We start from the raw sequence: 26484 nt of genomic DNA on the forward strand, positions 1-26484 counted from the left end.
GAGCCATCCCACGCAGCAACCAGGGCTACGCGTTATACACGCGTGATTGTTCATCATGTAAGACGAATCACAATTATCATCATTTTACCAAAGAAGGAGCTCTTGCCATGGTCACATGACACGGCAATGAATCACAAATCACAAACATTTGGCAGCAAGAGCGTGAGGCACAGGAGACACAAGATAATTTTTACAGATGCACGCACAGTCATTAATATGTGAACAAGGGGGAGTATGGATGGGGACAAACATCAAAATGCCAGCTCGATAAAGCGTAGGGTGAGTTGGAAGCCACGTCCATGCCGACTCAAGCCTGGACCTCTGCTTCAAGGCCATCAAGATTGGTTGAGAGCCCAGCAACACTGAGGACCGAGTGCTGCTCAAAACCGGGATTGGTCGCCATGCCGGCCTGCGTCTCGTGTGCATCCACCCGTACCCGCCTGCTTCAACGGCATTGTGCATAATAGACATGAGGATCAGAAGTCATACCGCAGTCAGGGTCAGGATCCACAGACATCATGCATAGGAGGGGGCCTCGCCGATAGTACGCACTCGCTGTTGCGGCGACGAGCCATCACCACGGCGGCGATTGTGAGGGCAACAAGAACCACAGCTCCACAAGCGGCGCCAACGATAACGATCATGGATGTGCTGGACGCTTTGTCATCTTCAGGAGCGACAGCGCGCGCTGGTTGTTCCTCCAAGGCAGTAACGCGGCCGCTCTCCTCAACTTCAAGAAACTACATGTAATTTAAAAAAAAAAAAAAGAAAAAAAAAAGTGCCATGACCGGTCGAACCACGGGACAAAGTAGTTGCAATGAGGGTGGCGTCGGTGGCTGATCTCAGGGCCATCAAGGTCACAGGGAGTGTGTCTCCACCTACCTCCAGGTCCAAATCTGTCTTTTCCCGCACTTCATTCTGCAGTGTCGAGGATTCCAGCATGGTGCGCAAAGCCGTCTCGTCGACATTGTCACCAATACTTGTCACACGGTAGCGAAGCACCGTGCTTGTGCTTGCCACGGCGACGACGGGCGAATCATCGCCATCACGGCGGGCTCGAGGTGATTCCACGAGCCACACATGGACTTCGACAGCAAATCCTAAAACCAGATCCGCCCATCGAGTGCAAGTGCAAACGGTGAATGCAATACGTTGGCAGGGCTTTGTATTTTGGGCTGAGCGCAGCTTTACCAAGCAGAGATTGAAGGCCACGTTGAAGCTCCTGGCTCACACGTGTCAACGTTGACGTCATATCAAGAGCAACTGGAAGGCGAATGGTGCCAATCACATAAGTTGTGGGGTTGTTTGGTCGAAGTTGCTCGCAGTTTCCACGCACGCAAGCCAAGCCCGAGGCACAGAATCTATGCTCAAGTGGATGCAAATGTGAGATGAATGCAACTCATGCCAGAAATCGTCATGGGACACGAAATGCCAGGGAAAAGCATTTCAGACATACCGGTCATTGTCGCAAAAGTCACCCACTTGCGCTCCAGTCGTGCAGCGGTAGCGTGGACAGCCCTGGCAAGCACATGCTCCAATAACGACAGTTGACTCAAGTGTATCCTAAGGAAGCGCACGCCGAGACAGTCAGATCGGAATTGCTGAAAGAAGAATGACGACGTATGAAGACCACCCACCTCAACAGGGACACAACCCTCGGGCATGAAGCAATCAATCTCCGGGCAGAGGCAGGCTTGACACGAGCCTTGGCGGCATTGGGTACCGTGTCCACAGCTGTTCGAGACCACGGCAAGAAAAGGTTACATTTGCGCGCGGGGAGCTAGAACTATGGCAGTCACGCTCAGAGCAACACGGCCGGAGCTGGACGTACTCGCTCGTGGCGGAGCAAGGCTTTTCCTTGCACCTGCATGTGGGACAGCCTCGCTCGTCGAGGACGTTGCCATGCTCACAATAGATCATGCAGACAAAACCGCAGTCGACGGTCGTGCTGGAGGCGTCGGTGCCTTCGTGTGTGCTCCTTTCGACGCTCTGGGTGGTATCGGCATCCTGGGTTGCATCTGTGGTTTCGACCGAAGGGGTGGAGGTCGGCTCTTGTGGTGTCGAGGGATCATCCGGCAGACACGTGCACGTTGGGCAGCCTTGCTCGTCCAGGACGTGCCCGTGTTCACAGAAAACGTCGCACAAGAGGCCACATTGGCATCGGCCTTGCTCGCAGAAGAGACCTTGGGCACAACTGGCGCGTATGACAATGTGTTGATCATTTTATAACAGATGCTAGACACAGCACAAGTACAGAAGTAAGAGGCTGAGAACAACAGAGAAACGTACTGTGAATCTTCGTGACAGGTGGCGCCGCGGCCCAGATTGCATTCAATATCGGGGCAGTCCGTTTGGCAACCACATTCATCACGCGGAATAATCTACAGCCATCCACGAAGAATCGTTACTTGCGGAGCTGTCTGAAAGAAAAAGAAGAAGAAAAACAAACACAAAAATACAAAAACAAAATAAACACGGTAGAAGGGGCGGAAGGGCAGGCGGATGAGCCTACCAGAGAGACGGCGCACTCTTCAAGGGCCTGTGGACACTTGGGCGGGGCTGGGCAGTCAAGGTCGCAGTCGCGTATGCACTGGCCCTGGGCGCACTTGTACCCCGTCATGCACCTGTGCCAGAGGTATGCAAATGATCGCGAGTATTGGAGTATAGCTGGGGCACGATGAATCGAGGGGGGCCGCAAATGGAATGCATGGGGCGGCGTACCTCATGGTAACACATTTGTCAATGGGGTCACAGGCGTATTGGGGGCAAGGGGTGGTAAAGCATTGCTTGGGTTCAGGTCGGCACAGTGTATTTGGACCACAATCATGGTTGGCACACGGATCGGCGCATGTGCAAGTAGGACAGCCGTACGCGTCGGAGGCGTATCCATAGACACAGTCACTTGGGCAGTCCTTGGTGCGAGGACACGCGCAGCGGCCGTCCTGGCAGGTGAGTTGCTTTGCGCAGCTAGTGGGATAATGATGTTGGGGCAAGTACGCACGGGGTTAGGCTATGCTCGTCAACAAGGAGAAAAGAAGCGATTGGTCGAACAAGGATGTATGTCATACTGAAAGTCAAGAAAGCATTGCTCGCCAGCCCCACGGTCGCATTCCATGGTGGGGCAGCCTGTCTGACACCCGCAGACATCATGGGGCACAATCTACGCGATGCAAGCATCGGGGAACGAGCAGGGGCCGACGAGGAAGAACACGGAGAACAGCGACCGTATGTGTGTATATGTGCACGGCAATGCGAGAAATAAGTGGAATGGCACAGCACAAGCACGAGTGGCTGGCATGGTAATGATGCCGGTATAGCCAGGCAAAGGGTTGTAACATCAGGGCACACCTTGGAAACATTGCAGCCTGGCATGGACGGAGCGCAGTCGATGGCGATGAGACAGCCCATGTCGCAATCACGAACGCAGGTGCCTTCCTTGCACTTTTCGCCATAGGCGCATCTATAGCAAAGACAAGAACAGGTGTCAGTGATCATCAGCGGGCTTGCTGTTGAGGCTTGATCGGGTGGGGCGGGGAGGGCAGTAAGACGTACGCTTGAGCGCAAGGGGTTGCGCAATCACAGGTGGGGCAAGCGTCGGCGTCGAGCACGTAGCCCGAGGGGCACTTGCTGTCGCACTCCAGGGCGGTGCAGTTGCTTGGGAAGGTGTACTTGTTGCAATGGGGAGTGCCATAAGTTTCGCAGGCCATCTCTGTGCACGCCCAATCCCATTCGTTCTCTCCGAAACGCTGACAGAGATTGCAGCTGTGGTGACAGGGGGGTTCGGGCGAAAGGAGTCGAATGAGGCGCCACTCGTTGACGTAAAGCTGCTCTGGAACACTCAAACGTTGGCCAGGGCATGTATGCTTTCTGTCTTCGTATCAATTCGAACGCACCCGTCATTGAAAGTGGTGCAGTAAGGAGGGGGATCGAAGGGCAAGCCTGGGGTGGTGGTGTCACGCAAAAAGTTGGTCATCGGCTATCGGTTGTCACAACGCCGAGCAAGGCCAGCGGGAGCGAGTGCGTCGAGCCTGCATAGGTGTAGCTTACCGTTGGTGGTGGTCAAAGCCATCCAGCTGCAAAGCAGGACCAAGGCTCGACGTGGCCACGTCGCCAAAGACGCCATGGTGCCGATTCAAATCTGCGCAAAATCGCGTCCAAGCAAAAGCGTGAACACCACACACACACACTCATACGCACACGCACGCAGGCACCCGCCCAACATGCACGATCACTCATCATCCAGCCATCCTTCCTACCCTCCCATCTCAACCAACACGGCGCCCGGATCCGAGGCGACTGCCGTTTCCACCGACTCGACTCTACCGAACACGACAACATCCGTGTGTGTGTGTGTGTGTGTGTGTGTGTGTGTGTAACTCTCTCACCTTGGAAGGGAAAATGGAAAAGACGCCACTTGTCAGCAAAAAGAGAGCTTTGAGATGAATGCAATTTAAGAGGGGTAAATGCAATTTTGAGAGAGATAAGTGAGAGAGAATAATGAATTGGTCGGTTTGAGAAAGAGAGAAGTAAAGCACAAAGGAAAAGTACAACTACCACATGAGGGGAGAGAGAGATTGAGAGATTTAGAGAGAGATTTAGAGAGAGATTTTCTCAGTTTCAAAGAAGAGGATGGAGGATGGGGAGTTTCTTTATGACATGCTTGTTGGATCCAAAAGGCCCTGAAGCAATGGTGGCAGGATGGAGAGAAGGAATTGGGAGAGAGGGATTGAATTGGTCAGAGAAAGAGGGAAAGAGAAAGGCATAAACGGCAAAAGATACAGAGGATTAGCACAACTACTGCATTGGGAGAGAGGGAGGGCAAGTATCAATTCACATGTCAAGTGAATTGACTCCAAACAGTGCGGGAGAGGCAACCAAGATGGCTGTTCCCTGTGGTTAAGAGCAGCTAGGATTGGTCTGCGCACAAGAGGGGCAGCCGGGGGTAGGATAAGAGGCGAGGCTGGGATGTGTGTGGCGGGATGAGGTGCGTCATTTACCTGGTGAGGGGACGCATGCTGTAAAAAGGTGTCTTGGTAGTAGGTGTGCTGAGCGGCCGGCGCAGAAGGGTCTGCGTTCCACCAGGCACGAAAGGCATCGGCCATGGAGACGTTGTTAATGTGGTATTGGGTCCAGCCTCCGCTTTGCTCACCCACATGCATGAGGCAACTGTGGTAGAAGCCACCGTTTCCGGGCTTTGAAAATGCCGGCGTTTGCGCGGCCTTCATGAGTGAAGCTGCAAACGCGTTCAGCCCATCAATCTAGATGCACGTCGGTAGACGGGAGATGGAGTTTACAACTATGATGAGTATCGTGCGTGGCAAGCCCTCCTGACCCGCACCGGCCAACATACGGGCCAGAGCAAACGAGCAGCAGACAAGGAAATTCAAAGCAAAAAACAAAACAAAACAAACAAACAAGGGATTTGGGGGGGGACCTGGGTACTGTTGCATTCTTCAAAGTGATTCTTGGTGCAGCTGGACCAGACCATGGGGTAAATGTTGGACATTTGCCACGAGTCAAGAACCGACTGCAGGGGGAAGATGGGGGCCTGGATGTAGTTCCAGGTGACCGGGGCAAAGATGCAATTGCGAGGATCCTCCTCGCCCACCAAACAGGCCTGGTTCACGCCGCTGCTGCAATTCTGCATCTGAAAGACGTTTTGCATTTCTTGAATGTATTGCGGGACTCCTTTAAGCAAGGAAAGGGCCAGGAAGCGTTTCGTGCCAAGCGCACACAAACGGGAAGAAATGAACAAAGGCAAGGCGCTGTGAGACACCTCGAAGTGACGAAAAGGGCCGGCAGAGCGAGACGGGAGCACTACCACCTTTTGAGCACAAACAAGAAGAAAAAAACACCGCCTCCCATAGCACAGTAAACGAGCACTGACACGCGCTGACCTTCGGCATTGCTATGGTTCATGAAAAAGCCCGAGCCAGGGGCAACTTTGTAGCGGCGGAGTGGTGCACCAAAGTCGGTGATGGCGGCACGAACATAGTCAGCATGGAGAAAAGAGGCCAAGCCGCCGGCAGATCCGCCAGAGAGGAGGACGTCAGTGGCTTGATCAAGGGCCAAATGCGTAGCCAAGTGCTCGAGAATAGCATCCAGGTTGTGGCGGCCCCGCATGAAGAGGGCCGAGTCCTTGGGCTCAACAGAACCGGCAAAGGAGGCTCCATCGCAATACCAGAGCACAACACGATGGGCGCCGGCCAGGTCAGGGTTGTTGAGGACATTGTCCGATTCAGGCCCGGCGGTAAAGGTAAAGTGGCTCGAAAGGTTGACGGTTGAGCCCAGCTCGGTCCCAGCACGCTACCGGGAGCACGGCGGGGGGAGAGTGATGGAAACAAGTAGAGGCGTGAGAAGCACGTTCCTGGTTGCACTGACAAGGTCAAGGTCTTGAATCTTGGCAAAATGGCTACGCGGGTGGATATGCACAACCAACCTCTACGCAGTTGTCGTACGAGTAGCACCAGCCGCCCCCCTTAAAGTAGAGGACCCACGTGTTGTTCAAGGCGGTGGAATTGGCGGGGGCGTAGTAAAATGCTGGGCGAGAGCCATCCAGGCAGGCTGCCCCATGTCGATCCACGATTTGTTGATCCACACGCCTGCGTGCACAAGGCAAGGTGTATTTGAGGTCGGGTGATTCATTGGGTGGGTGCCGGTGCGCCGGGTGACGGAGCTGGGGGATGGGGCCGGGGAATGGGGCTGGATCGACTGGCTCACGTCAGTTGATTGACGGTTTGCGCACGCACTGAGACCAGTGAGGATGAAAGCAAAAGTAGCAGAAGCGGGAGGAAGGGGGAGAAAAGCCGCCGTTCCGTGGCCTGCTGGGAAGCTCGTGACTCTGGCATGATGCCGAGCCTGGAGTGTCAGGGCGGGGTCTTCTTAGAAACCCGGTGAAAAAGATTGCTGCACGACCCCGAGTACTAGCCAGCCACAACGTGCAGGTGATCCCTACCACGAAACTGCACGCCAAGACGAGCAACGGCAGTCAGCGGTGCTCCGGATCGGCAGCATCACCCGGCAGCGATCGAGATCGAGATCGAGATCGAGCTCGAGATGTGTCTGTGTGCGTACCCCAGGTCGTTGTAGTGTAGAAGGTGCAGCAAAATGTTGAGAAAACGACGCGATATAACCATATGTGCTTACTATTAGGTGGCGGTTCATGTAGCCATTTGAGCCAAAGTTGTATCCTCTTCCAAAGTGTCAGGGTGTTTTGTTGTTTTGACTCGAGTCTCTCAGTCTCTTAGTCTCTCAGTCTCTTAGTCTCTTAGTCTCTTAGTCCCTTGGTCTCCCAGTTTCGCGCGGAGACGTACGTCATTGGGCGGCGCTGGCGTACTTGGGTGACGTGCTTGTCCCAAAAAGCCAACCAGGATTGGTCGACGCTTTTGTATGGCATCTCTGCTAGATTGAGCGCCGCAGTGTCAATCTCTTGTTTATGCTTTGATTCGTTAGCTTGGGTAAACCCGCGTTGGGCACACTCTCTCAGAATCTGACGGCGGTGAGTTTGACCTCTATGTTTACACTTGGTAACAGCGGCAGGACCTTCACACCTACACCACTCACACACCACACATAAGATACACTACCAAAGGCGCAAGAGTGAAATTTCCCCACACCTGAAAACACACGCGGCCATACACACGTATCAACACTACCTCTTCCCCAACACCTTTGCAGAGACGAGCGTGCAAGTCTAACCCCTTTTCAGAGAGAAGACAACTGTCCCGACACTCCTCCTCCACTTCCCCCTTGCCTTTCCCAGCTCCTTCAGAGATTCACCCCCACCCCCAACCGCAGTTCAGAGAGTCGCCCCAAGCGGCGACCGATGACGAGCGTCCCGCGCTGCTGCTGCCAACATCAAGACGCCATCAGGACGACATCAGAATGGCAGCGATGGCGCGGGCTACGTACCTGTCGCGTCGGCCCTGGGTGCCCCTGTTGCTGCTGCTGCTCATTTGGGTTCAGTTGTTGTGCTTTGGGCCTGTATCAGCCGTGCCGGTGAAGACGGCGCAGGCGCAGCAGACGTTGGGTCGCTTGCTCGCTGCCGCTCAAGCTCAAGCTGACCCCAACGCTCCTCCTGCTGCTGGTGTTGGTGTTGGTGCTGGTGTTGGTGCTGGTGCTGGTGCTGCTGGAGGTGGAGGTGGAGGTGGAGGTGTTGAGTCATTGTTCAAGTCCGTGTCAGAGCCATTTGCTGCGGCTCGTGGTCAAATCAAAGCCTTCACCGCAACGTCTGAGGTACGGGGCTGCTGGGTTTCTATTCTGGGGGTCATCGTTGCTCGCTCCGCCGTTCCCCCGCCGTTCGGATCTCAAGGTTGCCATCGCTACTCGCAGATCGCACCCCGCTTGCCGCCGTCGTCTCCGCCGTCGCCGCCGCCGCCGCCGCTTGAGCAGCTGCTTCCGCCCCCGCCCTTTTATCCACCCCCTCGTCCCCGACCAACGGGCATGCCCCGCTGCAAGCTTCCCGGCACTCCACCGGAAGATCCTACCTACAACCTTCCTCTGTGCCCACCCCCCAGCCCATTTTCCACCGCTGCGCCTTTTCCCACCACCACTACCGCCGCCACTGCCGTTCCCACTGCTTCCATCACAAATCCCCGCCGCAGCAGCGCCACCGCCGCCACTATCATCACCACCACCACCACCACCATGGCCCCGCCCGCTCATGTTACTTCCTCCCCGCCAGCCGATGCCTCCCACCACCATACCTTAAACGTGACCCACAATCCCGGCACTGCCCCGCCGCCCCCTTCTTCCCTCCCTTCCTGGGCCCTGCCCGTCGCCATTTGCACCGGCGCGTCCATCTTGATCCTCCTCGTCATCATTGCCATTCTTCTCGTGCGCCGCCGTCGCCGCCGTCACATTGCTTACTCTTATGCCGATCTCAATGAGGTAGGCTGAGCTTGCTTATTCTCTCTCCCACTTGGCAATAGTTTACATCTAGTCGCCCACAACGCATCCCCCGCCCCTTTCTTTTTGAAATAACCTCACTCAAACGTACCCCTCTGGGCAGGCAACTGAAGAGCTGCTCGATGTGAAAACCCAGGGTTACCCCGGCGTGGCAGCCCCGGCCATATCTTACAACGGTACGCTTGCTTCTTTTGACCCCTTCCGTCCCACCCTCTTCTCTCCTTCCTCGCCGTCTTCTTGGGCTCACTCAACCGTGATGACCAACCAAAACCCCGGCCCGGCAGACATCAAGGCTTGCATGTTCGATGCCGACCCTGCAGACCTGGCTGGCGTACTCAGTCAGGCCAACAGCAAGGGCGATCTGCTTGAAGAGCAAGACGAGTTTGGCTTCACCCTTTTATCCTGGGCCATTCGCCTCGAACGCGCCGACCTCATCCCCACCTTTCTTGAACTTGGCGCCAACCCCGCCGTTATTGACACCAAGCACCAAACCCTTCTCCACCTGGCTGCGGAACAGGGTAACGACCAAGCCTGCGCACGCGCTTTGAGCGCCCTTCTGGCCGCGGTCGCCTCCTATCCAGACATTGTCAATGCCTACAACGACCAAGGCTACACCTGTCTTATGCAGGTCGCTGCTCTCAACATGCCCATCTCCGCCCGCGTCCTCCTCGCACAACCGGCCTGCAACCTGCGTCTTGGTGACCCTCGAGGACAAACCGCCCTCCACCTCGCCATCCTCCACAGCTCCCGCGACGTCCTCCACGAATTTCGCTTAGCTCAACCTCAGCATCCTCTCTGGACAGATTGCACCGCCACCGGTGCCACGCCCCTCCATCTGCTCGCCACTCACAACTGCACAGACGAATTGGAGTGGCTCCTGTCCACGGGTGCCGTTCGCTTCAACTCAGAGGACGGTCAAGGCCGCACCTGGCTGCATTGTGCCGTCCTCGAAGGCCATCTTCAACTTATGCAGCACGTCCTCGCCACCCTTCACGTCAATCAACAGATGTTGATCATGATGCACGCTGCCCGCGACGGTACCCGTCCCATCGATCTGGCCACCCACCTGCATGCCACAGATGTCGTTGAGTGGCTTGAATCCCATTCAGCTCGCCTCAGCTCCAGCCTGGCCCCAAACATGCTGGCCCCACGCAAACTGTCCAGCCATGCCATGGACGAGGAGGAGGATCAAGGCACCGGTTATAGCGATGGTTGCGGCAACTCCCCCGATTCCTTCCGTGCCGACTCCTCGGAAGACGAGAGTCGCCGTGGCGCTAGTCGTACCGCTAGTTTGTTGTTGGCCGCCGGGTCAGCCTCAGACGACCACGCGCAAGTGACTGCATCCACCGCTGCCTCCTCCCGCACCAGCTCCTCCAACCTTTCTCTGCAATCGGCCGAGTCCCTGAACAAGCGCCCTAGCCGCAGCCGTGCGGCTTACATGCGCGACCGCCGCCAAAGAGCAAAAAAGTCAGAGGATGCCATGGAGAGCCGCGTGGCCGCCCTGCGCTCAGAAGAGATGGCCTTGCGCGCTGCCCTTGCCGAGCTTCAGCGAGACAAGGAAGCTTTGCTCAACAGCTCTCAGGACAACACTGAAGCGTAATTCCCGCACAGGCCCTGTCATCAGTCTGCAGTGTATATATCTCGACGCGTGCCATGTTCGATTGTAATCAGTGCCAGTCTTGCTGCACGTATGCTCCCATATCAGCCGCGTCTTCTTGAACGACCTGTATTTCTCTCGCCGTATTAGCCTCTCGCATTGACGTAACCGTGTTTGTTCGTTTCTTTCTTTCTTCCAACAATATGCTCGTGCCACATTCCTTTCCCAGCTGAGCTGGCGGGCGTGGCGCAAACGATCGCTGTCCGTGTTCTCTTATTTTTTCATCTGCGTCACACTGTTTGCGACGCAATTGCACCCTTCTTTGGTTCAATACAGCGGTACCATGTGAACAAATGATTGGCCTGCATGGTCAAGGTCTCAGTAATGGACTAATCTCAATTGCTTGCACAACAAACAAGGCAGACTAATTCGAGGGGAGCAGAGGGCACCCCCATCTCTATACAGCTCTGGGTGGCATTTGCACTACTTGACAAGCCCTAATTGTAATGGTCAGAAGTCAAAATCGAAAGTCAAAATAGAAAAGGTAAAAATACACAAGGAAAATAGGTCAGAACATGGCGGAAAAACAGATCGAACCCTCACACAACCAAAAGCTAAGAACGGGGCTCTACACCGGGGCTGCCATGATCAATGGAGGGTCGTCGACTCGAGTGACCGCTTGACGGCCCGCTGGAAAGGCTGGCAGAGCTTCCCGATGAATCGTTTCGATCAAAGCGATACAAAACAGAATCTCCGGATGAGTCCAGCTCTTCGGTGGGTGCAGGCTCGACGGGTGCGCTGTGATAGCGCGCAAGGGCGCCCAGTGGTGGTGGCCGCCCGCGCTGCAACCCCTGCAAAGCAGGCGTACGAGTCGGTGATCGTGTGGGCGATCGCGAAGGCGAACGGGAGCGCATGCGAGATGCGGATTGATCGGGCGACAGGAAGCGCCGTGGAAGAAGGCGAGGCGAACCCCCCGGCGAGGAGGTCCCCGCAGATGGAGAATTTTGATCAAGGCTCGCCGTGGTGCGCAAAGTGGCATCGCGTGGGCTCACAGGCAGCCTGCGTCGCCGGCGTTCGCTTGAGCTCGTGGATGAAGTTGACAGTTCAGACCAAGTCGGCGAGGTGGCTCGCACGTCAGAGGTTGATGACGCATGCGACACGGCGATTGAAACTTGTGACGGCAGGGTGCCCTGTGCGGCGCCATTCACGCGCGAGCGAGCCGGCGGAGCTTCGTCCTCCAGACTCAAGCCCGCTTGGGACAAGGCGGCAGCCACATCAAGCCGCGTGCTCTCGCCGTGTTGCAATCCAAGCTTGCGATTCAGCTCTTGATGACCGCCACCATCCTCATCCAAGGATCGTACACGATGCAAGGGGGAGTCTGTCCACACCCACAAAGATTTGGTACGAAACCCACAGGCCATCCGTGTTGAGGAATAGCTTTCTTCGCAATGCATTATGCTGCGACAAGAGAATCAGGGCACTTACGCGACTGCCAATGGTCGTGGCCTCTGACAAACTTTGAATGCTGTTCCAACCGCGCTTGAATCATTACTCTGCCATCAAAACCACGACGCAAAACTTGTGAGCGCCCAAGAAAGCAGGGACGGTTCAGCAGCTGAACAAATCTGAGATCCACCAAATCTGTAACCGATAATAACTGGACAGTTGGTGCAGGGGAAGGCAGGGAAACGAGCGCGAAAATGACATACGGGTTTGGTGTGGTTGCACCAGAGTCCACGTCAGAGCGCTGTGGCAAACACCAGACATTGGCAAAAGTAATCGCGGTTAGAAAGGGTAAGCAACTACACGCATTCTGTCGCTTCTTCGCCAACCGATACATACTCGTCGGTTCGAGGTTGCTTGCAGGACGCCTAGCGTGCCGCGGATACATGTGAAGCAGGTGAATGTGCTCAAACTTTGGGACATGGCGAGAGGGGAGCTGACTTACGCATTGTCATGTCATCAATCTTGCGCGAAAGTTTGTCATCAAGATCAGCCACTTTTTGTTTGTACTGCATTGCCATCACCTGCCCTCAGAGGATCCTTATTAGAGCACCATATCAAAGACTTGGAACCGCTTGGGGCAAGGTACACACATCAAATTTGGTATTGAGGCGCATTTCCATGTTTGCCAGCGCCTTTTGATACTTGCGTTCCAAATGGTTGTTCTCTGCAAGTTCACAATTGCAGAGCGTGCATGCATGAGGCATGAAACGAAGACTTGAGCCGATCAAACAACGCCGACTGACCATTCTTGATGGCTTGCACCGTGCCTTTCCAGGCATCGCCAGCCGTCAGACGCAACAGCTCATCGCCCTGTACTCAGATGCACCACGAGGCAACGCGTTTTCGTGAAGAGGTGCCTTGTGCCAGCCTCGCCACAGAGAGACCAAGGACGAGCGAGACTTGGGCCACCCTGCGACAGTTCGCTTTTGAACGAAACGGCAGACCTTGGGTCGTAAGATGTGAAGCCATTCGGGAAATAATGCTGCCTTGCGCAAATCATCCAAAGGCATGAGTAGCTCAATCTCTGTGCATCAAGACCCGCGAAAACAAGGTTGCGCCGGAAAAAAAGTGAGTGACGGCGAGCAAACCGACACATTGCTTCAGCAGTGATCGAGGCAGGATTTGCTTTTTGTGGCTGACCATGCCTTTCAACAAAACTGACCAGCGATGATTCGAGCCAGCTCAAAAGGAAATGCATCACCCTCATCGTCGTTAATCTGATGGAATGCACGTGTGTGCGTGAGACAGGAACGAGCGAGCTGAAACACAGATTCAGAATTCAAATAAAAAAAAGCAGTCTGACGCGAACCTTTTGCATAAAGTCGTCAAGGAGATTGATCTGTAAACCCCATAACGACGAGATGATGGACGTGTGAGAGCGGGTGCACCAGCAAGCCGAGCAACGCACAGGGGAGGGTTGCCAAAGCGCACCATCAGGTTGAGCATGAAAATGTTGATGGCCACCATAAATAGCGAGAAGAGAATAATGACCAAGGCTTTGACAAAAGGGCGATCGCCCGGCAGTCCCTCCGTCACCTGCAAAGATCAAACGTAGCCCGCGCTCACGGGTGATGAGAGAAGGATAGAGCAAGAAATGTGGCGAAATTGTGGGAAGATGGCGAGCGCCTGTCCAGGCGTACGTACGTTTCCTTCGCCGAGCAACACCATGTTAAAAGTCACGAAAAGTGCGTGCAAGGGGGATAAAGTCTGGTGAAACACGCTGCCCTCTTCCGTCTCTATGTCACTACAGTTTGGCAATCGTGGCAGGAGACACATATCAGCAGAGCACGACCTGGTCGTCATTCAAGTTGAGCAAAACAACCACAGAGGCAGCCAGCCCAAACCTGAACAGCACGTAAAGACAATTGGTCGTTGCTAGCAAGACCACGCTAAGAATCATCATGTAAGGGCCAGTGTAGTAGAAGACCTTGAACACCATTCGCACCAGGCCACCCGTCAGCTCAAAAGCTCGAAAGTAGTATAAAATCTACCAGCATTCATCAAAGGTGTGGTTAGAGTGGTCCGGATCATTCTCCATTAATCTATGCGTTGAGAAAGCTCAGTCCCCCACCTGAATCCAATTTGCAAACGCGGCAATAGAAGAGACGATTGCAAAGGCCGAAGAACCCATGATCCAGAGGCAGCAGGAGGCAAATGTCATAACAGCAAGAATGATCTAAAAACGCGGCCCCAAATCAGCACGAATTGAAGGGGTCCGAGTAGAGTGTCAAGCCGGTGAGAGATTTCAAGGACACTTCTCCGACTCGGTGTTCAATGTGGTGTTGTGCCCGACTTACGCCCAAAAGGTTCCAGCCATCCACGAGCACGGTCAGCGCTGCATTGATGCCAGACACTAACGCGTGCACACAATGGACCGAGAGCCCGGCCGGGGTGAGACAAAGATTTGACGTATCGATAAAGCCAAGTCAATCGTTCCTGTACAGACACAGCAGAGCTTTTTTTTGTGGCAGAGTACGTACGATCAGTGCCCCCCGACAACGATTGGTCTCCCTTTGCGCGCAGAAACTGTTGGTACTCGATCAGCAAGTGGCGGTAGCTGTAGGCCGGAATCATCATTGACAGCGAGCAACTATGGAGGATAGCACAAATGAAAATATAGGAAGGCGTGAAAAAGGGAGGAGAAGGAGGAGGAGGAGGAGTAGAGGTGATGAGAACAAGGGATGATCCTCCAAGCCGAGCAAAGTTTGGGATGAACAAGAAGCACATACCAGATGAAACCGGCCCAGGAGCCTGTCCATAGCTCCAAGAAGGAGTAGGCATGCCGGTCCAGTTGTGCCGCCAGCAGCGTAAAGACAGTAAACGCAAGCAAGAACATGACGAAATAGCCCAGCTCCCTGATACATTTACGCCAAGGCCAAACCGGTGCTGAGGGCCATGTCACTCAAAACTTGTAGCTTAGGGCACTCAAGTCACTGACCTGAAAAACAGGCCACGAGCATATGTCTCCCACTTGAAATGCAGAATCGATTTCATAATGTCATTGCCAAAAAGCTGAGGAATTTCACAGAGAATGATAGGTGAGATTATCCACAGCACATGAGAGGAGAGGAAGAAGAAGAAGGGAAAAAAAAATGAAGAAGTGAAGAGGGTTCGCGTATAGAACACACCTGCGCATTGCCGGCACGAATAAACGTGTGCAAAACCGAGTTTGCCAGGGCAGACTCGATGGTGGCATGCTCCGCCAACATCAGTCCCGCAATGTTCATGATACTACCCAAGGACAACAAGGTCAGTCGCTGGAGGTGTGCGCACGTTTGCAGAGGGCCGTTGGAAGCGCGTGAACGTACCCAACATGTTTGGCAGTCATACGCGGTGCTCCGGGTTGTGGCAAGGGGCCAAGCTCGCCTAAAGAATGCATGTCAGCATTGTGTCTCATGCGGAACACAACAGGAGCCACGCCTCGCGGCCCTCAAACATTTTCGCTTCACTTGCACACCTTTCTGCCGCAGGCGCAGCCAAAGAGCATTGGGCATCCGCTCATTTGAGCCCACGATGTATTCGCGGGCGACGGCAGCCTGAAAGGGATTGGCACCCAACTATGCATGTGGTCCGTCAGGGCATTGCATGAGTCACGAGGCAAAATTGCGACCCCCTTTTGCTGCGCTTCTCCCCCGCCTTCCTTAAGCTGCGAATAAAATAGCTGGCAGCAAGGACTTACAGCGGGTAAAGCATCATCCAGTCCAAATTGACTTAGGAACGTGGCCAAGAGGTCATCCATGCCGTTGTTGGCGAGTTCAAGGAGCGTACGCAGAAAACGATTCCGCTTGGACGGCAAGCCAGCCAGTTGATCCTGCTACGCTCAGCGAAGATAAAAGAAATACAAAAGTCAAAAAGAAACACGACAAAGAAGACCCAAGCTGAGCGGCACATCAGATTGGCTGCAACAAAAAGGCGATTGGCTCGAGACACAGAGAGAGAGAGAGAGAGAGAGAGAGAGAGAGAGAGAGAGAGAGAGAGAGAGAGAGAGAGAGAGAGAGAGAGAGAGAGAGAGAGAGAGAGAGAGAGAGAGAGAGAGAGAGAGAGAGAGAGAGAGAGAGAGAGCAAACCTCCTTGGCTTGGATGATACGCTCGAGGATGAGTTGCACACAGGCCCTATACCCACAGCATGCAGGCAAGTGAGCAAGTGCACATGCAATCAAGCCAGCGCCTTTGCTTTTGTGCCCCGTTTGATCTCGCGCACCGGTTGCGCAGCTGTGTGGCAATACTGAGCATGTCTTCGCCATTATTGTTCAAGGGTAGCCAAAATTTGGGCAGGCGCGCCTTGAGCAAAACTTGAAGCAGGGCGTCGTTTTCACGAGCCACCGCCATGTGTGTCAGGGTGTTTCCATCGGCATCCGCGCTACGCATGAAGGTGAACATGAGGCAAGCCACCAATTGCAACTGATTTTCTTTGGTGTGGCAGCACGTACTCGTGGACCATCAGAGGAAAGCGTTGAAGGATGGAACTCGTGGCTGCGTAGTCCCGAGCTGGCAGGGTGGAAGATGAAGCAAGTCAACATGTTTCACAGACCATCAGTTTTGGTGAAGTTCATATGCTCCGCCTCACAAGAATGACATACTTTCAACATCGCGGGAAATGATGTTTCTTGCTTCTGCATAAAATGGCTAAACACAATGGCAAAAAAAGTCAAGGTGACGACACTTGAAGGCCTGGCAACTGGGAGACCAACACAAATCCAAAGGCGCCATCAAACCTGCTGCGAGCACATGCTCATGTCCACGATGGCCAAACTACCGTCGTCACAGCCTACTGCCACCAGCTGTCTCGGGTGTGCACCGAAAGAAATTGCGCAGTGACGACTCGACCCAACATGGCTTCGGTTCGTTTATACCCCAAGACGAATGGACAAGGAGGCTGACCTGCACAAAGCGGCTCTCCGAGGACGCAGCCGCTGAGCAAGCACCACCGCTGGGCAGCGCCACGAAGCGGCTTGTGTAATCGTCATAGTGCATGGTTGAGGATTCATCTTCAACGTCTGTGGCTCGGAGCGTGCCTTGTGAGACTCGCTCTGCTGCCAGAAAGCACCGTCATTGAACAGACAGGAAGCACAACTCACGCTCAAAACACCGCAGAGTCTTGTCTGCGGAGATGGAAACGACCTCATTGCTCGGTGTGAAGCAGACGCCCTGTTGTCGAGCAAAACACCAGCCAGGGTCAATGTCTTGGAATTTGATTTTGAAACCAGGAGTCGGACTTGAACAAAAAGCACAAAGCAAAAGGCGAAGACAAGCAAGTTGAGGGTTAGGTGAGGCCGACAGCAAGACACTCGCCGTACCTTGACATGGTCTGAGTGTCCAGCCTTACAAGCAATCACTTGACCTGCATGCACAACCAGTGATGTGACGTGAACTGCAACTTTTTTTGCCGGCGCCTTGATCCTCACGGACGCGTACCCGTGCTTGTGCGCATCAGACGGGCAGTTTTGTCTCGCGAAACTGTTGCCATCAGCTCGCCGTCCTCTGAAACGGCGACATCATAAATCTGTGCTCAAAATAAAAACATCAGGCATTACGTCAAGGCACCAAGCAAAAAAAAAAAAAAAAAAAAAAAAAAAAAAAAAAAAAAAAAAAAAAAGACGAAGCAAAAATGACGGGGCCAAGCCGGGTGCGACCAACGAGCCGAACCTCTTTGGTGTGTCCAGAGCAAGTGAATTGCAGGGCGGCCTCACGGGCGGAGGCCGGATCACTTGACTCCATGGCAGCCACTGTGCAGGAAACGAGACCGTCCGAGGTCGAAATCAAGGACCAATGTGAGCCTGCCAGCACACATTTCGGTGGTTTGATGGTGAAATGGGATGCAGCGTACCAAGAATATTCATGTCATAAACATAAGCGTTGCCGTCGCTCGCTCCAACAACGAGACGTGCATCACAGCTTGCATATGAGGCTTTGCACTTGCACGCCGTAAAGCGCAAAGCCGTCACGCATGGGGCCAGTTGTGCCCGGCAGACCTTGGCAGAAAGATAAATGGCGCAGTTGTTTGAGATGCAGACCAGACGAAAAGGAGTCAGGATGTGGTTAAAAAATTGCACGGGCTAACCAGTTGATCCTCTGTGTCAAAGGCCAACACGTGGCCCTTGGAATCGCCGCAGACCAGCCATTTGCCACAACGTGAATAGCAGACAGCTGTCAGCTTGTCCTGCAATCACCCCGCGAAAAAAAAAAAAAAATGAATAATAAAAATTTGGTTTCTCCTGCAGCTCTCATTCATCTTCGAATCAATTGGCAGGAGTTGGGTGATTGCAGCTTGGGATAAAGCACCGACCAACCTTTTGCTCGTGAAGTTCCTCGGATTGCAAGAACTTGCCCCCGGGCTGTGGTAGGACGACGCGAAGTCTACATCAAATCATCGCAACATAAGAAAAAAAAGTTGACAACGAGCTGTGATTCTTGTAAAAAGGTGGCGCATCAACAAACCGCCCATCCTCGCAGGTTGCTGCGATGACTCCATCTGCGGAGATGTCCAGAGATGTGATGGTCTTGTCATGCAGGCCCGTGGAATGTGTGGTCTGTGCCATGTGGCAAAGTGAGTCGTGTGAGACAGGGGAAAGCGCGATGCGGCGAGCAAATGTTGACTGCTGTTGCATACCTTGAACGAGGAAAGATCTACACCCACAAGTTTGCCTTTTTTGTTTCCGCACCAAATCATCTCCCTCCTGTTATTTCATGCCAACGGGAGCACACCAACCGCAAGCGAGCGATCAGGAAAAGGTGCGCTCGAGAAACTCTCTGGGGCACATACGCCCCAAGCCTTGGTTTGGAACAAGAACCCACGGTGGCCAACTTACCGGCTGTCAAAGGCGATGGCGGAAATGGCTACTTTGAGCTTGATGGCTGCGCGGGTCAGGACGGATGTCAGACATCAAAAACCCGTCCCACCCAAACCAAGCCAGTTGGTCGCTGGAAATCTTGCACGTACTCTTTGTGACGACTGAATCGCGGTTGTTGAAGATGTTGAAAATGTTGAGATGGCGAACGGCTGAATCTTGGCGAGCTTGGACAGCGGACATGAATTGTTTGGTATGGCCCTGATGGGAGATGAGCCAGCGGTGAGGGTGTGCTTGGCCCGAACAGATGAGGCACGATGGGCGGGGTGCCTACGTTAAAAGCAAGCATGGTGGCCCAGCCAACGTGTTCGAGTGCAACACGTGGTTGAGCGGTGCTTGCATCGAAAATCAGCAGTCGCTCGTCCTTGCCCCCAGAGAATAAGAGCTCACCATCTGCCCCAACAATATTTAAAGCAGTGAAAAAGTGAGCGACGACTGAGGGCAAGAAACGCCAAGCGGTACACAGCGCCCGGACACACCGTCACTGTAGCGAATGGAGCGAACGTAGTCGGAGTGTTCAGCAATGGCATGTTTCTCATGTCCCAGGGTATCCAGAATCACAATCTGGCCACGCGAGGTTCCCCCCCCAGGAGCCGAGAGCGTGCGTTTGGGCAGAACACGGTGAGCGTGGGAGCCTTTGCGAGGGGTGACGACGCTCAAGGAGGGCAGCTCATACCTGCTTGTTGTCGTCGCCAACTGCAATGCGGCGGTCGTCTGGAGAAAAGGCTACGGCATACACCCGCCCCTCCTAGCAGTATGGTGGAGGAATGACGGGGGTGAATTGCAATCGGAATTGCACATGGAGCGAGGGGTTGCGCTAGCGGTATGCTGACGAACGGCACTGTGTTCAAACACCATGGCGCCAGTGTCAACATCGAAGAGACGCGCGCGCTTGTCCTTGCAGCCAGTCAGCAACAGTCGGGCTGCGAATCGTGGGGGCACACCGTAATACGATCAACGATGCGCTTTTTTTTTATGTTAAAAACCCCATTTGGGGGCGGCACAGACGAAATGTTTCCTGCACTATAAGGGGAAGGCCCAAGATCAGGTACATGTGTGGGTCCCAACGTACCATCTGAAGACAAGGCCACGCCCACGACGGCGTCACCGTGCGGCTGATTAATTTCACGCACAGCCGTGCCCGTTCGAGCCTGAAACACGCTGTTCCAGGCAACATTGTAGTAGTTTGTCGGAAGAAGACAATGTAAGATTGACATGTGGGGCAGGCTGGGAGGGGGTCGTGCCGGGTGCAAGTTGGGCTTGGACAATGACATACCGAACAGTTTTATCGTCACAACCCATGGCCACATGGGTACCATCTTTTGACCAGCACATGGCGCGTGCCGTTTGCTTGCGCTCGTGCTCTGACAAGACTAGCAGATCACGCGTCCTCATGGTCAGGGACAAGAATTACCACAAAGGCAAGGAGTCAGTTTGAGGAGAGGCCGTGCGACTCACCTGGAAGAGACCAGCGAAGCGTGGGAATGTCGTGAAGATTGCCTGAGATGTCCCATATCCCGATCCGGTGATCTGCGCTATAGCATGCTACCGCGCTGTACGGTAGAAAAACCAAAGGGACAGGTCAGAGAAATTTCATTAGTGTTGGCTAAATCAGGCAGAGAAATGAAGCTGGACATAACCATCTAAAGAACAGGGGCCCGAAACTGAGACGACTGACGTGTTGTCTGGGGCAAAGGCAGCACACTTGAAGGTCTTATCAATGGTTTCGCTGTCTGGAGAATCACCAAGTTCCAGGTCCTCCTGACTCAGGTCAAGCAATAACTGAGAAGCCAGTTCCTGTGGTTGCGATTCAAGCACACGGGCATCAGGGAACTCGATGGGACGCCCGCGCGACTAGGCGCATTTGTTTGTGGGTGGGCATCGCGAGCGCGAGCCCCTGTGAGACGACATGCCTCGGCTGAAGTTGTTTCAAGAAGCACGAGCTGGCGCGTGGCGAGGAGCACGAGATTAGGCCCGCTCTCCGTGGTACTGGCGGCGATGGCGACAATGTCAAAGGCAAGTGAAAGGCACTGGCGCAACATGCGGCGGTTGGCACTTTTGGCCATCTCTTGTGCCTACAGGATGATTCATGCATGCAGCTGCCATGAGCCAGAGAGCGCCTTTTTTTTTTTTTTTTTTTTTTTGCGAGCCAGGCAGAAGCGGGGGCGGAGGCGAGTTGACTGACCGCAACAGAAGCCTGAACGATGCGGTGAAAGGTGCCACCGAAACGGCCATGCGGACCTGCAGGCTTGTCTGACTCGGCACTGGTGCTGCCAGTGTGGCGAGAGAGCCGTCGAGCGTGGAACTGGCGTTGCGCGGGCTGCACGACAGCTTTTTTCAAGCTAATAGATCGGAGCACAGTGCGACCGGCTGCAGCAAAAGAGGTGCGGCTGGAGCGGCCAGAGGCCGTGGTCGAGGCCGTGGTCGAGGCCGTGGTCGAGGAGGCACTTGAGCCATTTTCCGTGGGCGAGTCTGGATCTGATGACATGGACGCCGAGGCCGAAGAGAGCAACCGTCGAGTGACGGTGGCCATGCTGTCGCCCGGTGCAGCCATGGCGTTGGTGGCGAAGGGCCGTCCGCAAGTACGTTTGTGCGACTTTCAGCACCAGTGCATCAAGTCAAGGGCTGTCCGGAGCCACAGCCCGATAAAGGCACTGCAAACTCGGCTGGTCCACAAAGACCCCCTTCATTTGCACCACCTGCTCTTTTGTTCCGCCGTCCTCTTCCGTCTGACCACCAGCACCTCCCCTCCCGCTCCTCTCTCTCTCTCGTCCCGATGGCGCTGCCAAACACGCGCCCGCTCAGTTGAGAGAGATGTTTCCCCCCCCCCCCCAAAAAAAAAAAAATCCTTTGAGAGAAGAGTAAGAAGTAGAGATGCATTGAATTTGTGTGATAAAATCAGAGATGACAATGGGAGAGGGACAAAGTGTTGTGTTGAAACAGAGGTCAACTCAGAGGTGGCCGCACAGAGGTCAGGAAGGCAGAGAAAGTGTGTGTGAGCAAGTGAGGGTGAGAGAGCCACCAGGAGCTTGAAATGAGCCAAAGGTGACCCCGCCCCCCGCCCCCTCTTGCCCCCCTTGGCAAGGGTGGGGGTTGACACTCCTCCCAGCCTCTGTGAGCATCTGACCGCCGTCACATGTATGGCGGGGAGATGAGCTTTGAGATTAGATTGCATGGGCATGCCAAGTCAGGCGTCTGTCAGCTGTGTTGCTAGGCGCCGGAGAACGAACGAGGCCCCAAAGGGACACACTGGGGTGTTGAGCCGCTGATGTGAGCCAGGCTACGGGCGCGCGGCGCCAAATGGACCAGAGGGGTAAAATCAAGTTGGCCAAAACTCAGATCATGTGGTGGGCAGGGCGGGTCACCAGGGCGCCCTCTTGGTTAAAGGTGCTGGAAAAGGTCGAGGGCACGCTGACGACCCGGTGCTTGCCCTCGGGCAGCAGGAGCTTGACTTGGATGGACGTGCTGCGAGAGTGCACAATTTCCAGGTCTGGGTTGGCAGGTCCGCGGCCGGATCCGTCGGCGGGCACAAAGAGATTGATGTCGTCGCAGGCATCCAGTAAAACACGCTGCAGCTCAGCCTCCACCTGGACCTCGCACTTGCTGCAGCGATTGAGCTCGAGCTGAGTGCAGGCATCGGCATGCAGGGAGCTGTCACGACACCCGTCCATGGACATGGCGGTTCCACGGCCCGTCACTCGTACGGCGACATTCTGGCAGCTCGCCACGGCCACACGCTGCTTGAAGCTCGTCACTTCCGCCTGCCAAATTCACGCCCAACAGAGAAACAAGGGAGAGGGAGAGAGAGAGGGAGAGGGACAGGGAGAGTCGAGCATGAGGTGATCCCATCAAACCACGCTTCAAACCTAGTCCAGGTGTCAACTTTAACGGCTGGGGGATCCCGACCGAGCAGCCTGACAGTAGCGAGATGACACACCTTAAAGTCGCCCGCTGACGCACCCTCCAGCACAAAGGCAGGCCCTTGACGCGGAATCTCGGTCATGACAGTACGATCCGTTGACGCGGCCCCTGAGCAAGCACCATGCACAACCCAGAAGCAAAAGCAGACAAGCCAAAGCCCGATCGCCCCCGTCAATCTCTCTCTCTCTCTCTCTCTCTCTCTCTCTCTCTCTCTCTCTCTCTCAAACTCTTAACTCTCTCAAACTCTCTCAAACTCTCTCAAACTCTCTCAAACTCTCTCAAACTCTCTCAAACTCATGGTAATTCTCTGTGTTCGTTTCTCTTCAAACTCTCTTTTTCTCCACACACTACTCTCACTCTCTCACTCTCCCACACTCTCCCACTCTCTCTCTCACACACTCTCCCAACACGCGTACTCTCTCACTCTCTCCCATCTGCTACACACACTTCAGTCTCCATCTCACACACACTCTCTGAGGTGAGTTTACGATGGCGGTGCGCGCGGGCTTGACACCTTGATAGTTTGGCAGCGGGACGCATGCATGAAGAGGGGTGTGTGCGTGTGCGTGTGTGTGTGTGTGTGGAATATCAAGGTGCAAGGCGCGCAGGCGACCGAGATCTTGCTGCGAATGCTTTCACTGACCCGTCACTGGCTGATGGCGCAGCAAAGAGGACGCCGGCCGGGGTTTCGAGCGTCGCGCCATGGCCGAGGAGGCAGCAGCAAGCGCCACGCCGCCATACCACCCAGTGGTGCAGCAGATTTTGGATGTGCTGACGACGAATGACTGTTGGCATCAAACGTTTGAGCATGATGCTGTGTTGACGTCCGAGGCCGCGGCCGCGACGCGACCTGGGTACGGCCTGCACCAGGGCGCCAAGGCCATCGTTGTGCGTTACAAGGTCAAGGGCGCAGCGACCCCGCGACATGCCATGCTGGTGCTGCCTGCGGACGCCAAGTTTGACAACCGTGCTGCAAGAAAGGCGCTGGGTACCAAGGACATTCGCTTTGCGCCCGAGGATGAGGTGGCGACCTTGACCGGCAACGTCCTCCCAGGAGGCGTTCCGCCTTTCGGGAACCTCTTTCAGCTAGACGTACTGGTGGATCGAAAGCTGCTCGACAATGAACGCATCGTCTTTAATGCCGGCGACCGCCGATTCTCTGTGGCCATGCTACTCCAAGACTACCTTCGGCTGGTGGATCCGACCGTGTGTGACTTTACCGTTGACCCAGCTGCCTAATGGGCCTGCTGATCCATCCATCCATACAATGTACCTTTTTGACTTGTCGTGGTCGTTTACTTTCCCATCGATCGACTTGGAGCGCCGAGCGCCCTTTCTTGATTGCTTCACTGCGTGCCGGACGGTTGAAGCGCAATTTAATCTGATGATAACGATGCTGATGGTGGCGGCGGCGGTGGGAACGGCGGGCATTTGCTGATGCTTGGAAGGAGCATCGTGCAGACGGTCATTCGACGAGTGCTCCCGTCTATGTTGAAAACCAACAGACAGTCTGGCCTTTCCTTAGCACTGTGGTATTATGGTATAGGGGGCATGCTGCAGGCATTCGTGAATGGGGTGCTGACGCTTTGAGCCGGTTCTGGCTGACGGGCCCGTGCCGAATGGGGCAACGGCCGAGAGGGGTAGCGCGCATACAAATACATTGGAGGTGTGGCCGGGAAGGATGAGAAATGATGGGACAGAGGGCAACTGCCATGGTTGCCACCTCATGTCGACGAGCACAAATGGAGGCGCCATCAACTTGCTGCACAGCGTTGTGCGTTTCGAATTTCTTTTTGGTTTCGATCGACCGGCACCCACAAACCGCAGGTGGGGGTCGGCGGTCGGCTTGCACGTGACCTCGGCTGTGAATTGTACGACATCACATCCGCCTGATCAAGAGGGCTGGCTGGCGATCCGGGCCCATTATCATCAACCTGAAAAGGAGGAAATGGAGCAACCTTGGCATCGTCCAAAGCCGTTCCAGAAGGGCCTAGATGTTTGGTTGGGCGCAACGGGCTTGCGCCCAGGAACGACGGCAGAGCCCCCATCACCGACAGATCACTCCCATCTACACACTCCATGGGGCAAGCTTTGGCGCAAACCAACGCGCAAAGGGCACCAGTCGACTGATGGCACTCACACCCTAAACTTGGACATGTGCCAGGCACACATGATCGTGACGGTGAGTTGCCTCATGCCAGAGCAATAACATACAGAAGAGAGAAACAGGCGTTATTGGGCACACCACCGCCTGTGGCGCAGTGGCATCAGCTCCACACGCTCAAGTTGGCCGTGATGTCAGAGTTCCATGAAAGCGGCGCCTCTGCTCTGTGCCGTGCACTGTGATGCAACTTTGATGCATCGCGCTTCGTCCCCCTTTCCCATCTTTCCCTAAGTAAGCCAGAAGAACAAGTCTGCCATGTGGGGATGGGATCGTCTGGTCCACGGGTGTGGGTGCGGGTTTGAAACGAAGCACCAGCAGGAGCAAGAGTGTCAGGATAGCCACGGGATGAGGGCTGACAGCGGGGCATGTGATTGACCCTGCGTGAGTGAAAAAACCTCAAAGTGCATGTGAACCTGACATGTTTTCTGATTTCAGTTGGACCATACTGTTGCCCAGCCGCCAATCGGCGCACTGGACCCGCACTTGGCACTTGGACCCGCATGTTGAGCCACACCTAAACCTTATTTCCAATGTGTAGCAAACGACCCGGATGGGACATGAACCCTTTATGTCTGTATGAGGGTCTTCGACGAGGGAACGCGATCCGGTTTGATGATGAACTTTTTTTTTCTCGCCCATGTTTGCCACAGGATGATGCGTCGGTCGGCGACACCCATGAATCTGATTGTTCTGCCTGCGTATCAGTCCAGTGACATGCGCCCTGATTGGGCTGGTCGGCGAGCAAGAGCAATGGTCTTTGAGCATGCACCCCTGCAACACTTGACACTTGCCGTCATTCGTGCCCCTGTTGCATATGCCGGCGTGCAGAACCCTTCCACTCGATGAGATGGCGCAGAGCCCTCCTGATGATGATGATGATGATGGATGGTCCACCCTCCAGCCAGCAAGCAGCACACGCATGACGTGTCAAACGTATCCAGAGCGTGCCAGACATCCACCCCGATCTACTCGCATGTTCATACACGGACACGAACGTACGCAGGTACCTCCCGCACCACCACTCACATGTCAATCACACACTCGCAGCCGATAGGGGAAAAAGATGCCCAGCAGGCGCGTGCTGAGAGGTGTGTGCGTGCGCGCGTGTGTGTGTGCGCGCGTGTGTGTGTGTGTGTGTGTGCGCGTGTGTGTGGGTGATGTGGGTCTTACATCAAAACCCATGTCCTCCCTTACATGTATGTCTTTGTTTGTCAGTTTTTTCTTTCTCTTCTCTCTCTGTCATTCTCTGTCTCTCTCTCTCTCCTCTCTCTCTCAGTCTTTCTCTGTATTTCTCTGTTTCTCCGTCTCTGTCTCTCTCTGTATTTCTCGCTCTTTCATAAAGCATTCTGTCTCCACCTACATTCGTGCCACCGTTTTCCTTAGATTGTATTCGGTGTGGATAGCCTTGATCCTTGTGTGGGACAAAAGCCCATCCCCTTCAGTTTATCATCATCATCATCCATCATCTGTCTCTGTCTCTGTCTCTGTCTCTGTCTCTGTCTCTGTCTCTGTCTCTGTCTCTCTCTGTCTGTCTCTGTCTC

At 54.6% G+C, this 26484-nt stretch overlaps 4 protein-coding genes across 4 annotated transcripts; 2 read left to right on the top strand and 2 right to left on the bottom strand.

Moving 5' to 3' along the window:
* Positions 1-500: 500 nt before the first annotated feature.
* MONBRDRAFT_30195 (uncharacterized protein) lies at positions 501-7136 on the bottom strand (the record flags this gene model as incomplete). Its single annotated transcript, XM_001750654.1, has 20 exons — positions 501-740; positions 883-1100; positions 1192-1361; positions 1457-1563; positions 1638-1734; positions 1832-2018; positions 2144-2235; positions 2290-2381; positions 2513-2624; positions 2722-2967; positions 3069-3160; positions 3349-3460; positions 3553-3762; positions 3894-3976; positions 4386-4550; positions 4998-5258; positions 5435-5688; positions 5898-6306; positions 6440-6602; positions 7075-7136. 20 exons carry the CDS (start codon positions 7134-7136, stop codon positions 501-503), a joined length of 3372 nt encoding a protein of 1123 aa, XP_001750706.1.
* A 757-nt stretch (positions 7137-7893) lies between these two features.
* On the top strand, positions 7894-10507 carry MONBRDRAFT_39256 (uncharacterized protein; the record flags this gene model as incomplete). The annotated part of the gene is made up of 2 exons (XM_001750627.1): positions 7894-8889; positions 9011-10507. The coding sequence occupies 2 exons, from the start codon at positions 7894-7896 to the stop codon at positions 10505-10507; spliced, it is 2493 nt and encodes an 830-aa protein (XP_001750679.1).
* A 2057-nt stretch (positions 10508-12564) lies between these two features.
* On the bottom strand, positions 12565-20253 carry MONBRDRAFT_30197 (uncharacterized protein; the record flags this gene model as incomplete). The annotated part of the gene is made up of 40 exons (XM_001750655.1): positions 12565-12674; positions 12754-12820; positions 12955-13034; positions 13173-13269; positions 13320-13349; positions 13442-13546; positions 13655-13754; positions 13855-13997; positions 14082-14186; positions 14308-14363; positions 14491-14600; positions 14740-14865; positions 14949-15022; positions 15139-15241; positions 15319-15376; positions 15468-15567; positions 15779-15824; positions 15941-16123; positions 16212-16370; positions 16441-16498; positions 16591-16636; positions 16726-16791; positions 16892-17043; positions 17089-17158; positions 17308-17351; positions 17426-17513; positions 17657-17736; positions 17838-17982; positions 18072-18170; positions 18301-18367; positions 18449-18540; positions 18621-18687; positions 18820-18865; positions 18951-19059; positions 19133-19251; positions 19338-19422; positions 19535-19606; positions 19696-19781; positions 19931-20019; positions 20135-20253. 40 exons carry the CDS (start codon positions 20251-20253, stop codon positions 12565-12567), a joined length of 3651 nt encoding a protein of 1216 aa, XP_001750707.1.
* A 3228-nt stretch (positions 20254-23481) lies between these two features.
* On the top strand, positions 23482-24018 carry MONBRDRAFT_12776 (uncharacterized protein; the record flags this gene model as incomplete). Its single annotated transcript, XM_001750628.1, has 1 exon — positions 23482-24018. One exon carries the CDS (start codon positions 23482-23484, stop codon positions 24016-24018), a length of 537 nt encoding a protein of 178 aa, XP_001750680.1.
* Between the last annotated feature and the right edge of the window lie 2466 nt (positions 24019-26484).

The sequence above is a fragment of the Monosiga brevicollis genome, genomic scaffold (genome assembly GCF_000002865.3).
Source record: "Monosiga brevicollis MX1 MONBRscaffold_45 genomic scaffold, whole genome shotgun sequence".
Classification (NCBI taxonomy): domain Eukaryota; class Choanoflagellata; order Craspedida; family Salpingoecidae; genus Monosiga; species Monosiga brevicollis.